Here is a 15,107-nt window from a genome sequence, read left to right as displayed (position 1 = left end):
AACACACAGACACCAAAGTTGATAGACAAACAAATCACTAAAAACAAAAAGATCCATTGTCTTTATTTAAAATTGTCTTTATATTACATTATTATCACCAGATTCATTAGAAAGTTTAGGTTCATGATCATCATGATTATTATTTTTGCTGTCATAATATTACAACATCATATTTTGAGTCTATCAATGAATGGGATCCCATATTTTGAACTGTAAAAGCACTCAAAATATTCTTCAATCGTCACACTCTTGTACAATGCTGGGCTTCCAGACATGGTAAGTTCTTTGGCAGGACCAATACTGAGAGATGGACTAGGATTGCATACAGTTACTATTGAAAGCCTCTCCTTTGTTTTGTTTACTACTGCTCTATGCAGTGGTGCTTTGTATATTCCATTGCTCATTATCTGTATACAAGTGAAGTTTAATTGATTAACTTATCGCCCCAGTATTCATAATTAAGGAAAAAAAAATGGTTCTTTACCTCCATAATCCCTCCAATGTCTACCACAAGGGCACCTTCTATAGGCTGAACGAAGACCCAGTGGCTGTCCTTAAGAACGTGTAAGCCTGGAATTTGTGGACTGTCAGCACATTCCAACAAGAGAGTGATCCCATGGACATCAATATGTGGGTGTATCCCAATAGCTTTCTCAGGTTCTGGACAAGCTGGATATAGATTCATCCTCATGTCATATGTCCCTTCTTTATAAGTTTCATAAAATTCTTCATCTATAATCTTTAGCCCCATAGCCATATATTTCATTATAGAAACTGTAACCTCTCTCATGCCTTCAATGTAACTCACCAATGTTTCTCTAATCATACACAACCATGTCCAAATATTAACTGACAATTTAATTTTAGAAACATAACGTATTGATTATTAGCTTCGATTAAAACCTGAATTGATGAGGTTTTGCAGGCCAAAACTCAAATTTTGTGCTTTCAAAGGGAATAACTTTGAGGAAGACCATGTCATTCCAGGGGAGCTTCTGGTGTTCTGATGTTACAAAGAGCTGACCATACCCTTCACTGCTTCCTGGCTTCTGTGCCCAACCTTCCTTCTCAGTTAATGGAAGCTCAAAAAATTCTTTAACTTTCTTCCTCATGTTTCTTAGTGATTCATCTGAAACTCCATGGTTTATCAACTGCAAAGAAAAACAAGATTAAATGGTAAAAATATTATGTTAATCTTTAATTTTATGATGTTAATTACCTGAAATATACCCCACTCTTTGCATGCAGAGTGAAGCTTATAAACTTCCATAGCTTGGGACTCTGGGTTTTCCAGCTTGGTCATATCAATCAGTGGCACACAAAGCGACTGGTTGGGATCAACGGTGATGATGATGTCGTGGATGTCATCCATCACATACATAACAGGCACAGTCTCAAGTTGCTGGCTTGCAAGTTGTTGTACTCTTGGAACTGGTAGCCATCTAATCTTCTCAGCTGCTACCACTTCAGCCATTAATTAATATTCTGAGCTCTTAATTAGCTATTATGGATTAGATTAATTTGTTTACAGCAATTAACACCAAAAAATAAACATGCAAATGAATTGTAAAAACAAAATTAATGTCAAATCAGATGATTTCATGCAAGATATCATTAAGCTTAGTATGGAAATGGTGAAGGAAAAACGCATTTCATAGCTACCATTTTTATAGAAAAATATAAGTTACAGAAGCTCTCAACCTAAGTGAAATTCTTCCCTTTTCTACAACAATCAATATCCCAAATTCATTTCACAACATGAATATTCTTGATCACATTTTCCTCCATCTCCAAAAGGAAAATAACAAAGAGAGACGCAATATAAAGTCTAGAAAAAAAAATTAAATTTGACATACAAATTTAACATTAAAGAATTCAAACCATCATGGTTTTAATAAAATGTGTGTTCCATCCGGATTCGATCGAATCATTTAAATAAGAGAATTAGATTGAACCGGCCGCCCTTACGTACAGATTGATTTGTCCGGATTGGTTTTTTTGATATTTTTATTATATCACAATTACTTTAAATTATAATTATTTAATTAATACATATTACTGTTAATATTTTATGATCCACTATATTGAACCACTAATTAAACCAATAACTCATCGATATGGTTTTTTAGCCGGATCGCCGGTTTAATAACTTTGGTTCCATCCCTATACTAATCTGCTGGTATCCAAATTCTCATTTAGCCAACCATTGTTAAACTGCCAAATGCTAATTAATTACTTTATTAAATGGGCTCAGGCCCATTGGTTACTTTTGGAATGTAATTAATTAACATTTTGGAAGGCCCAATGGATCCTTTCACAGTTATTGGACTTCCTGGACCCCACTTTATGCCCACGCACGTGGTCTTATTACAATACAACAAAACAACGGATCTCAAACCCATATATAAATTCGAAACAAAACAAGTTGATAAATCTGTTTCAAGTCCGCGCTCTCTCTCTTCTTCTTTTTTTTTTTTTTTTCAATATTTTTTTTATTAATTTTTAAACTAAATTATCAAGTCACTCTGCAGCTCTGAGCTCAAACTCATTCTTCGAGCTGATTTTAGATTGAAATTGAAATTTTCATTTTTTTTTTTCTTGTTTTCTTGCTCTTGATGAAGCGCCAATTGTCCAGGAGCATCCGCGGAAACGTCATCGTTTTTGTTTTAGCTGATTATTTGGAGCTCTAAAAACTTTCTTACCAACAATCTTTGTCGCAAATTCAAGATTGGCTGTGAAATTTAGGGTTTTTGGTGTGTTTTGCTCTTTGAGCTGAATTAGTCTTTCCGGTATCAAGCTGGCTATGGACTACGAGCCCTATGATAGCAGTGGTGAGTTTAGCTCTCAAAAATCGTATCTTTTCGTTCCTTTTCTTTCCTTTTTCCTTGTGGATTGATTAGGGTTAAGATGTCTCTGGATTTTTATTTGCATTGCTATATTTATGGGGTCTTGAAATTTAAACTATGAAGTACGGATTTTTGGATTTGGACTAACAAATTAGGTTTTTTAGTTGTATTGGGCTTTGAATAAAGGAATTAGATACTGATGTTGGGAAATAGTAATTTGATTGCTTTAGATTGCCCTTGGATGTGAGCTTGAAAGTTTGAACTAAAAGTGACCTTCAATTTCTGCTTCAATGCTCTCTCATGTGCAAGCATATATGAGAAATCTTGAATTTGTTATGGTATAAACGGTAGGATCTTGGTTCCTATATCCATGATAAATATCAATAGATAATAAATGCCTTTGTATTTGAACCTGGAATTCCCGTTTCTAGTTATTTTTATTGCATGCCCATCTTTTCCTATGGTGTTGGAACATTTATTTACAGTTTTGCATAAATTTAAGTCTCCAGCTGATAATTCTTTTCCTCGTTGAAGCTAAGATGAAACCCTGATCTGGAAATGTTGCGGGAAAAAAAAAAAATACACAAGCAACTTTTTGCACAGCCCAATTCCTTAACCTTCATACTTGCTTCAGAAGTTTGTCCTCAACAAATTGGTGCTGCTTGATTAGATAAAACCAATATGGAATTTAGCAAATATGAAATGTTTGACTTTAATTGGTTTTATTGTCATCTTTAAAACTTATGTGTCATGGACTTGAGTATGTGCTGTCTGTAAACAAGGTGCAGTTTTGACTTTCAGTGTGACTGTATATGTAACTTTGTCATTTGTAAGAGTATAAATCTTTGCTTTTACATTCATGATGAGATTGGTTAAACTAGAGTGTGCAAGTGAAATATCTCGCCTTTAGCAAGAGAAAAGCAAACGATTTGGATTCTTTTATGTGGAACTCTTATAATTAAGGACTTTTGGGAGTTATGTGTCTATTTATAGACTATGGAGTTCCCATGCATTTGCAGTCAACAGATGGTTGGTTTGACGGATGGGAGTTGCACCTTGATAAGTAGGATGCATTTGGTTCTATCTTATTGAATTACTTCTTTCAGGGTTTTTGATTTTTAACGTGCTAGAAGTAAGTGAGGTCACCATTTTTGCATCTTTTTTGGACCTTTGGGGATATTGGATCAAGCATACCAAACTTGATGAGTTTTAAATAGTCATTTGAGAATGTTTACTGGTCATAATAGGTGAAAGAGGTTCATTTCAAATTGGAATTGTTTCTTTTAACTTTGTTACTTGCATTGGTGATAACGAGAGGAATAATTTTCTTTTTCTTTTTTTTTTTTTTTTTTTTTTTTTTTGATGATAAGCATGCCTGTAACAATACGCTATTTTTGGCGGGCGGGGGAGAAACTGGTTTACCAGAACTATCTTAAGCATAGATATAACAAGCTTTTGTACTAGCAGGTTTATTGATGGGCTGGATATTCTTTATACTAAAGTTTCTTTTCTGGGTGCGCTGGCTACTGGTTATGTGCTCCTTTTATTCTCCTTTTTTTTTTTTTCCATTCCTGATAAATTAATGTATATTTTTGGATGGTTAGGAATGCATTTGATGATTTTCATGCCTCATAATTTTGTCGGTGATTGTTCATTTACCACTTCTGCTTTCTTTTCTGAAAAGTTTCCCATCTCTTTGGGATTCGAGCACTTTTGTCGGCTTTATTAAAAAGAGACAACATATACACTTCGTTTGCGTGCAAGTCAACTCTGAAGAAATATTCTAGTTGTAAAAATAATTTTGTTCATGGGGTTCCCTAGCAGTAAATGAATAGAGTATTTAATTACTGCTGCTTTTGTTTTCCGCGCATAAATTGCTTTTTTCTTTTTCCTGTTAATTCCATTCAAGTTGCGATACTGATGTCAGGGTTTATATATTAATTTCAGGAACTGATGATGATTTACCCCCATCACATCAAAGCAGAATCCCTAGAGGGGGGCGTGTGGCTGGGAATGGAAGACCAGTTGCAGCTTCTATGCCATACCCTAGGATGTATGCTGAAACTGACATGGTGGCCCAGATTCACCAGCTTGAGCAAGAAGCATACAGTTCAGTTCTAAGAGCCTTTAAAGCTCAAGCTGATGCCATTACTTGGGTACCTTTTGTCATATCGTATCATGAATCTAATAATTGTAAATTTGTCTGATCAGGTTTAAATGACTGCTACATGAAATGTATTTTCTTCAGGAGAAAGAAAGTTTGATAACAGAGCTTAGAAAGGAGTTGAGATTATCTAATGAGGAGCACCGAGAGCTTCTTGGCCGGGTTAATGCAGATGATGTCATACGGAGGATAAGGTCTGATAGAATCCCATTATTTTTATCTTACTTGAACAAGTTGGACCTATTTGTCAAATCTAACTGTGTGTTTTAATTGATACTGTTTTGGAACAATACCATTAGGGAGTGGAGACAGACAGGTGGGCTTCAATCTGGCGTTATGGGTACAGGCCAAGCTGTTCATGATCCAGTACCCAGCCCCACTGTCTCTGCGTCTCGGAAGAAACAGAAAATTACCTCATCAGTTCCTTCTCAATCCTTTGGTGGACCATCTCCGTCGTTTCACCCACAAACTGTTTCTGCTTCGCTCCAGCCATCTTCATCAGCTGCTAAACGTGGACCTCTCACGGGATCAAAGAGCAAGAAGCAAAAACCTGTGGGTTAAGAGCCACAAAATTTTGTTTGATACACAAACAGTTTGCATGTTACTCGTTTTTGTTTTCTAGTTGCTTATATTTTGTTTATATTTTGTAGGGCTTACCTGGCGCTTCATCAATGAAGTCCATTCCATACCCATCCTCAGGTCCTTCTGGAAGGGGTCAAGTAGCTAATAGGGTTTCTTCTGGTGCTGCTCCTGATGGAGCTACATTACAGTCATTAATTGGAAAGAGAGTTAGGACTAGGTGGCCTGATGACAATAACTTTTATGAAGCTGTAATAACTGATTATAACCCTGTTGAGGTGTGTAATGCTCTTCTCATGTTGAATTCTTATTTTCAAGTTCATACGTTTCTGAACTGCACAACTATTTTCAGGGACGACATGCTTTGGTGTATGATATTGGAGCAACAAATGAGACATGGGAATGGGTTAACCTTTCTGAGGTATGTTTATTGCCTTGTCTTCTTCTGATTTAAATTGTTCTTATGCACTACAATTTTGGCTCATAAACTATATTGGCCAAAATTGTTTTGCAAGTAATAATAGGCAAAGCGTATGCATATGATAATAAAAATTGTATGGACATATTTCATGAATGCACTACTTAACCGCAAGAGAGAAATATGAAGGTCAACTAATTCTTTATGAGACAAGGTGCTTTTTTTTTTTTTTTTTTTTTTTTTGGGGGGGGGGGGTGTTCTTTGTGGGCTTATGCTCCCAGACTCTTAACAGAATCTTTTTGAATGTTTTCCAACTTGAATGGAGAGCATTAACTTTTTAGCTTGGGATTAAAGTTTCTTGAGTCATATAGAGGATTTATTGTTCTCCCTAGTTTATACCTATTTCTTTCTTTGTAAATAATTTTTTTTTTTTCCTCATTTAAAAGAATGCACTAGTTAACCACTGATTCCCCTCCTCCCCCCCCCCCTCTCTCTTTTTCTCCATTTCCCCCCTTTTTCCTCTTTGTCAATATATATACATATATATTCTTTTAGAATGAACCTCTAAACTTTTAATATAACCTATTTTTTTTTTTTTTTTTTTTCTGGGTATGATTATAAATACATTGATGATACAGAATGTTTCAAGTGATATATTTAGATGATAAGACTGAGTAATGAACATATGCTAAAGCACTATCAAGGTGCTCAAAAGTGTATCATGAAATCCCTGGATGATACATAAAACCAAGTAAAAAAAAAAAAAAAAAAAGAGGCGGCAAAATTTGGGCTTTTGTATAATGAATGCTCAAAAACAGCAAATTGTTGTTGCCCTCCATTTTTAGTTTAATGTTAAACTAATGGTTCTTGATATGGTGGTTGTCAGCATATTTTACGAAACGAAAAATGAGTCATTTGCAGACAGATACCTGAGCAATGATTTTCTCTCATAAGAAAATGGATAATTGGAAGCTGACACAAGAAATGCCTGGATTTATAAGGCTGTTGCGAGCCTTCTGAAGAGAGTCATTGGGAATTTCCAAGTCATCACCTTGTATCAATGTCATAGAATGATGAAGAATGTTCTTTTCTTCTGATGAGTTAATTTTCAGTTTTCCTTCAACTGATTCTTTCCTATTGCAGATCTCTCCTGAGGATATACAATGGGAAGGTGAGGACCCCGGAATCTCTCATAGAGGGGGTTATGGTGGATCAGGCCATGCAATGAATAGATCTGTAGGCCGGGATAGTATTTCAGGTGTAGGAAGAGGTAGAGGTGTCACAAAGGGACAATCCAGAAAAGAGTTGTTACCATCACAGAATGGAATTGGAAAGAAGGTGCCAGATGATATACAAATTCTTCACACTGATACTCTAATCAAGGAAGTAAGTGAAGTTGGTTGATCAACTAGAGGAACTGTTACTTTGTAATTTGTCTTGCGAGATCATATATTTGTTGGTGAATTTGGACAGGTGGAGAGAGTATTTGGCACAAATCATCCAGATCCTCTTGAGATTGAGAAAGCAAAGAAAGTGTTGAAGGTAAGACAGTAAATCAAGCGGGCTTCTTTGTCTGTTCCATTTCTGGACTTATTCAAGAAATTTCATAAAAAAAAAACTGGGTAATTTTCTCAATGCAGGAGCATGAACAAGCACTTATTGATGCAATTTCAAGGCTTGCAGATATTTCTGATGGTGAAAGTGGTACTTATCATTTTCTATGGCATCATTTTTCAGAACATGCCTAGACACATTGCAACCCAACTTTAAGATTGCTTTGTTATTAGGATCCTTTTGAAGCACCTCTTGTTAATGCATTCTTTGTGGATCCTATATAAGCATAGTTGGCAACTGAATAATCACAGTTCTAGAGGAAGTCAAATACTTGCTGGCTCCATAGAATTCTGAAAATTCTATTATTCTTTAAACCACTTTGTTCATATCTCTTTTTTAGTTTAAGGATGAACTCATTGTTTGGACTCACTGGATAATTTTTGCTGAGACTGGATTTTAGTCTTTAGGTTTATATTGGGATATAGGCAAAGACAACACGGCATTAGTATCGTATTCCTCACCATTTGCCGGCCTCAATGCATTACCTGTATCGATACAGCATTTGAATCTCATAATTATCCATCTTGTTCTTTGAGATGACCAATTTGATTCTTACCAAGGAAGTACTTCATAATTCCAGTTCCTGTGATAGTCAGTAAAATATAGAAATTATAGATGCTTAGATTTCAACAAAACAATCATGGATTTGAGACTTGTTCTAGTCGTTTGAGTTAATTATCCAAAGCTTATTTCCTTTCTTGATTCTGAATACTGGTCATTTGCTTGAAACAGATGAGGGAGGCCACCACTATGGGCAGGCGATGGAGAGAGAATAATGGGATTGGTTTTTCATTATGAATGCAGCATATTTCATACTCCTGATTATAAAATGCCTGGAGAAAAGGGAATTCTTTGTGAAGACAAAAGTTGGAGGTAGAAGAGAATGGAGGAATGTCAGAGAGATACATCTGACTTGAAGGTCGTGTTCTTGTATAATACTTCCCATAATTATATTTTCTCCCCAATGTGAGATGACTCTGGGTTTGGGTCCTTTAGGATAGGTATTGTTGTAGGCAATCATATTGTTGTAGCCAGGTGATAAATTGTTAGTTAGCAGTAAACTGTGCACTTTGGGAATGTATAACATCTTTTGTTTAGTGATTAGTGTGGCAATGATGTATAAATTTTGTCTTATTGCTACATTTATGATGTTGCAAATAATTTTGCGCCGTCTCTCTGTGTAACTTGAATGAAAGGAATCTTTCTTGCTGGTTTTTGTTTTTGATGATGCTGATAAAACTAGCATTTTGATTAGTCGAATATGACCATTTCTTCTTAGCAAGTGACTGTTCTCCATTTCTTCCTGTTTGAGAGAATTTGGTTTCGAGAATAATGCCAACTTTATTTCTTCATTGTCACAATTATCTTTGGAATTTCTTGGAAAAAGAGGAGTCTGAGCATATAAAGTGACTGTGTACGTGTAAATGTGTTGTTTTGTTTCTCTTTTCCTGTTGGATTACGAAAGAAGATAAAGAAGCACTAGTATATTGGTGCCAACACAAGCAGTCGCAGAATGAAAGTGCTTAAAAAATGTGACCATTAAGGACAAATTCACTGAATCCAACCTATTTATTTCATTGTTCTGCGTGCATCTGTCTTTTCTCTTCTGGAATCAAATTTCACTTACTGCGTGTCCCGTTTCCACTTGGACACACGGCAATTCAGCACTAGGATGAGAAAGTAGGTCAAACACCTCTATTTAACATTAACCAGGACAGCTTCCAAAGGTACCATCCATCTCGTGTCTCTTTAACAGAGATCTCGAGTTTGGAACATGAGTATATAATTTTTTTAAAAATTTGAAAAAAAAGTGTTTTGTTTCTCTTTTGTATATCTGCTTAATGCAAATTTTGATTAGACTGAATAATGACCTTCGGATACCAGACAATTAAAATATATATAAAAAAAAAGCATTACATTAGTCGCAGGGCAGCCTGGCCCTCCTGTTATAGGCCATCTAAGGCTCACTATCTATCAACCCATGACAAAGAAGAAAGCTTCCCACTTGCTATTGTCATTTGTCATTGTTTCATCCACCGCCATCTATAGCAATTTTTTCATGAGAACAAATCTTCAAATTATAATAATAATTTTCAAATTGATTAACATCTACGAAGGATTGAAGAATACAAGTGTCAGACATATGAAAGAGGTTGATTTTATTAGACGATGAAAGCTAAGAAAGATAATTAATGTTAATGTTAATGTTAATGTATTTTTTTGGCAGAAGCAAATTTAGTCTTCAAATAGTTGGTTTCAACTTCCAATGATTAATAATTCAGTCAAATATACAACGTTTTCAAGTTCAAGATATATCGATTTGGACAGTTTAAGGCTTCCTGTTCATTTCCTCCTAAAAAACAAGATTCTAAGAGTTTTTAAAGAAATTATATTTCGGTCTTGGCAGATTTTTCTTTCTAGATTTCCTTGTGGATTTTAAAGATATTGGTTAGGTGGCTTGCAAATCCCACATCGAAAGAAAGGGAAGGGAATAGGGAGTTGTTTGGCTATAAAAGGAGCTTAGCTCCTGAAGTTTAATTCATTCCAAAACTTGTCTTCCAATTCTTAAGTGGGTTAGACAAGTTTTTCTTCTCTCTCAATTTGTATATTTCTTTAGTGAAATATAAATTTGGTAATGTCCGAGGACGTAGGCAAAATTGGCCGAACCTCGTTAAATTTGGTGTTCTCTTTTATTTATTGCTTTTGTCTTTATTTATTTAATAGCTATTGTTGGGCAAAAATATTTTTGGTGGTTATTGTCTAATTAATTAGTCCTAGGTAAATTCTGTCTAGGCCAAGTGGGTTTTAAGTGAGACCATTTGTGACTCCTCCACTTATCTGGGAATTTACTTAGTGTAGTTAGTAAGTACAGTAATTCACAAATTGCTTTTGGTGGAAAAAGCCCAATTTCCACAACGATTGGTATCAGAGCCAAGGTTACTAAGTATTCACTGTGGTTGCAGCATAGTCTGATCTGCCACATAAAAATGGTTCCTTGGTTGTGTTCCGCATTTTGAAAATTGATTTTATAGCTATTAGATATTTAAAGCAGAAATGACAGACGGAAAGAAAAATACCACACCTGTTACAGCATCAACCTTCGTAAGAAATGCTGTATCAAATGCAAGATTTACAGTGGAGATTTTCGATGGGACCGGTCATTTCGGCATGTGGCAAAGTGAAGTTCTAGACGCTCTCTTTGAGCAAGGTCTAGATGTTGCTATTGAAAAAGAGAAACCAAACGAGATGGAGGAAAGTGAATGGAAGACCATCAATCGTCTGGCATGTGGTACAATTCGGTCATGTCTTTCTAGAGAGCAAAAATATACTTTCTCGAAAGAAACTTCTGCGAACAAATTGTGGAAGGCATTGGAGGAGAAATTTTTGAAGAAAAACAATCAGAATAAACTCTTCATGAAGAAGAAATTGTATCGCTTCGATTATGTTCCTGGTACCACTATGAATGAACACATCACAAAATTTAATCAGTTGGTGGGTGATTTGTTCAATTTGGATGTGATATTTGGAGACGAAGATTTGGCAGTGTTGTTGCTAGCATCTCTTCCTGATGAATTCGAGCATCTTACAACGACTCTAATTTATGGGAATAAAGATGTGACTTTCAGTGAAGTTTGTGCTGATCTTTACAGCCATGAACTGAGAAAGATAGAAAAGAAGGAAAAGGCAACTGAAGTAGAAGCTCTGGTAGTTGGAGGCCGTTCACGAAGCCAAAAGAAAGGGGGAAAGAAAAGTAGATCCCGTTCAAGATCCAGAGTTGAAAAAGATGAGTGTGCCTTTTGTCGTGAGAAAGGTCACTGGAAGAAAAATTGCCCAAAGCTGAAAGCCAAAGGCAAAGCTGTTATTAATTCAAACATAGCTGAATGTGATGATGAAGACTCAGACTTCTCATTAGTTATCATGACATCTATAGACAATTCATCAGCAAATTTGTCAAGTTCTAGTGAGGTATGGCTGCTAGACTCTGCATGCAGTCATCATATGAGTCCCCACCGGGACTGGTTTTTTGACTTTAAAGAACTTGAAAATGAAGTTGTCTATACTGCAAATAATGTTCCTTGCTTCACAGAAGGGATTGGTTCAGTCCGTTTGAAGAATCATGATGGGTCAATCAGGATCCTGACTGATGTTCGATATGTAACGAGTTTGACAAAGAATCTCATTTCAGTGGGAGTCTTAGAATCAAAAGGACTCACTGTAATTGCAAAAGATGGAGTGATGAAAGTCATCTCAGGTGCACTTGTGGTGATGAAAGGAGTTCGGAGAAGGAATAATTTGTATTACTATCAGGGTAATACAATTATTGGATCGACAGCAACAGTTGTTTCTAGTGATGACAAAGAATTGGAAACAACCAGATTGTGGCATAGGCGTTTGGGACATGCAGGTGAAAAATCCTTGAAAAGATTGTCAGATCAGGGATTATTGAAAAATGTCAAAACCTGCAAGTTGGACTTCTGTGAGCATTGCACCAAAGGAAAGCAGACAAGAGTGAAATTTGGCACCGGAATCCATAATACCAAGGGTATTTTGGACTATGTTCACTCTGATGTATGGGGACCCTCTACAACAGCTTCTTTGAGTGGTAAACACTATTATGTGACCTTTGTTGATGATTTCTCTCGAAGGGTTTGGGTGTATACCTTGAAGTCAAAAGATGAAGTGCTTAAAGTTTTCCTTAAATGGAAAAAATTAGTGGAAACTCAGACTGGCAGACGCATCAAATGTCTCCGAACAGACAATGGAGGAGAATACAAAAATGATGCTTTTGATAAAATCTGTGCAGATGAAGGCATTGTTCGACACTTCACAGTTAGAAATACACCGCAGCAGAATGGGGTGGCAGAACGTATGAACCGAACGTTGCTGGAGAAAGTTCGGTGTATGTTGTCTAACGCTGGGTTAGACAAGAAATTTTGGGCTGAGGCTTTGTCATATGCGTGCCATCTCATTAATCGATTACCATCAACTGCTATTGGTGGCAAAACACCTATAGAGGTATGGTGTGGAGAACCTGCTAATGATTATGATTCCTTACGTGTATTTGGTTCCACTGCATATTATCATGTTAAGGAATCGAAGCTGGATCCAAGAGCTAAGAAAGCCATTTTCATGGGGATAAGCACCGGTGTTAAAGGCTATCGACTATGGTGTACAGAATCAAAGAAAATAATCTTTAGCAGAGATGTCACTTTTGATGAATCTACCATGTTAAAAAAGGTGACAGTAGAGAAGCCAGATGGTACTCCACAACAGGTGGAGGATACTCCCAAATAGGAGGAGTTTGATAGAAAAATCCCAGTGGCAAGTACTGAACCTGCAGAAACTCCTGAGGTAGAAGGAGGTTCAGATGAAGAAGAGGTTCAACTCCAAGAACCTCCACAGCAACTTGAGTCAATTGCACTTGATAGGCCAAGGAGAGTTATAAGAAAGCCTGCTCGTTTTGATGATATGGTGGCCTATGCATCTCCAATTGCAGATGATAGCATTCCATCCACTTTCAATGAAGCTGTCAAAAGTTCAGAAGAAGTAAAGTGGAGAAAAGCTATGGAAGATGAAATGAAGTCCCTTTATAAGAATCAGACGTGGAACTTAGTTGATCCACCAAAGGGAAAGAAGGCAATTGGATGCAAATGGGTATATGCAAAGAAAGATGGATTTCCTGACAGAGACAGTGTTCACTATAAGGCAAGGTTGGTAGCTAAAGGCTACGCTCAGACGGAGGGAATTGATTATAATGAAGTATTTTCTCCAGTTGTAAAACATTCCTCCATTCGGATTTTGTTAGCCTTGGTAGCACAGTTTGATTTGGAACTAGTTCAATTGGATGTAAAAACTGCATTTTTACATGGAGATCTGGAAGAGGAAATCTATATGACTCAGCCAGAAGGATTCAAGGTTGTTGGAAAGGAAAATATGGTATGCAAACTTGAAAAATCGCTTTATGGATTGAAGCAATCTCCGAGGCAGTGGTACAAGCGATTTGATAAGTTTATGCAAAGGCAGAAGTACACAAGAAGCAAATACGATCATTGTGTGTATTTGCGCAAGCTACAAGATGGCTCTTTCATTTATCTACTTTTGTATGTTGATGATATGCTAATAGCTTCAAAGAATAAACAAGAAATTGAGAATTTGAAGAATCAGTTGAATCAAGAATTTGAAATGAAAGATCTGGGAGAAGCAAAAAGGATTCTCGGCATGGAGATAACCAGAGATAGGAAATTGGGGAGACTTTGTCTGAATCAGAAGCAATATCTGAGAAAAATACTAAAGCGTTTTGGTATGGATGACAAAACCAAACCTGTTAGTACACCTCTTGCTCCTCATTTCAAACTCAGTGCAGCTCAGTCGCCAAAAAATGATGCAGAACGGGAATACATGTCAAGAGTTCCCTATGCAAATGCTGTAGGTAGCTTGATGTATGCTATGGTGTGTACAAGACCTGACATTTCACAGGCAGTTGGAGTTGTGAGCAGATACATGCATGATCCTGGCAAGGAGCATTGGCAAGCTGTGAAATGGATTCTGCGGTACCTTCAGAACACCGTGGATGTTGGATTGATTTTTGAGCAGGATAAGAATAGTGGTCAACGCATAGTCGGATACTGTGATTCTGATTATGCCAGTGATTTGGATAAACGTCGATCAACTACTGGTTATGTGTTTACTCTTGCAAAAGCACCAGTTAGTTGGAAGTCTACTTTACAGTCAACAGTGGCTTTGTCTACAACAGAGGCAGAGTACATGGCAGTTACAGAGGCTGTTAAGGAGGCAATTTGGCTTCAAGGATTGCTTGATGAATTGGGAATTAGGCAAAACAACATTGTTGTACATTGCGATAGTCAAAGTGATATTCACTTGGCAAAGAACCAAGTTTATCATGCAAGGACGAAGCATATCGATGTTCGATTTCATTTTGTCAGAGAAATTCTGGAGGAAAGACAGGTTCAACTCCAGAAGATTCAGACTGCTGAAAATCCTGCTGATATGTTGACAAAAGTGGTGACAGCTGTCAAGTTCAAACATTGTTTGGACTTGATCAATATCGTTAAAAATTGAAGCTTGGCATTGCCAAGCACATTTGAAGACATTACAACTTTGTGAGAGAAAGAGCAGAAGCTTGCATTGGTGGGATTTTCGCCAAGGTGGAGATTATTGGTTAGGTGGCTTGCAAATCCCACATCGAAAGAAAGGGAAGGGAATAGGGAGTTGTTTGGCTATAAAAGGAGCTTAGCTCCTGAAGTTTAATTCATTCCAAAACTTGTCTTCCAATTCTTAAGTGGGTTAGACAAGTTTCTCTCCTCTCTCAATTTGTATATTTCTTTAGTGAAATATAAATTTGGTAGTGTCCGAGGACGTAGGCAAAATTGGCCGAACCTCGTTAAATTTGGTGTTCTCTTTTATTTATTGCTTTTGTCTTTATTTATTTAATAGCTATTGTTGGGCAAAAATATTTTTGGTGGTT

The 15,107-nt window shown here is 36.6% G+C and overlaps 2 protein-coding genes across 2 annotated transcripts; one reads left to right on the top strand and one right to left on the bottom strand.

The window, feature by feature from the left end:
• Positions 1 to 38: 38 nt before the first annotated feature.
• LOC105650353 (S-norcoclaurine synthase 1) lies at positions 39 to 1,531 on the bottom strand. The gene is made up of 4 exons (XM_020685745.3): positions 1,220 to 1,531; positions 904 to 1,151; positions 485 to 818; positions 39 to 407 (listed from the first exon to the last, which is right to left on the bottom strand). The coding sequence occupies exons 1-4, from the start codon at positions 1,472 to 1,474 to the stop codon at positions 168 to 170; spliced, it is 1,077 nt and encodes a 358-aa protein (XP_020541404.1). The 5' UTR covers positions 1,475 to 1,531; the 3' UTR covers positions 39 to 167.
• A 935-nt stretch (positions 1,532 to 2,466) lies between these two features.
• On the top strand, positions 2,467 to 8,843 carry EML4 (Emsy N Terminus (ENT) domain-containing protein). Its single transcript, XM_012237227.4, has 10 exons — positions 2,467 to 2,831; positions 4,794 to 5,002; positions 5,095 to 5,204; positions 5,310 to 5,562; positions 5,661 to 5,867; positions 5,942 to 6,010; positions 7,151 to 7,393; positions 7,481 to 7,549; positions 7,648 to 7,711; positions 8,354 to 8,843. Exons 1-10 carry the CDS (start codon positions 2,804 to 2,806, stop codon positions 8,395 to 8,397), a joined length of 1,296 nt encoding a protein of 431 aa, XP_012092617.1. The 5' UTR covers positions 2,467 to 2,803; the 3' UTR covers positions 8,398 to 8,843.
• The last annotated feature ends 6,264 nt before the right edge of the window (positions 8,844 to 15,107 follow it).

Source organism: Jatropha curcas, chromosome 6 (assembly GCF_041381405.1).
Source record: "Jatropha curcas cultivar XTBG-Jc1 chromosome 6, XTBG_Jcur_1.0, whole genome shotgun sequence".
Taxonomy (NCBI): Eukaryota; Viridiplantae; Streptophyta; class Magnoliopsida; order Malpighiales; family Euphorbiaceae; genus Jatropha; species Jatropha curcas.
The sequence above is the reverse complement of the archived record's forward strand: the minus strand, read 5'-3'. Positions and strand labels throughout refer to the sequence as shown.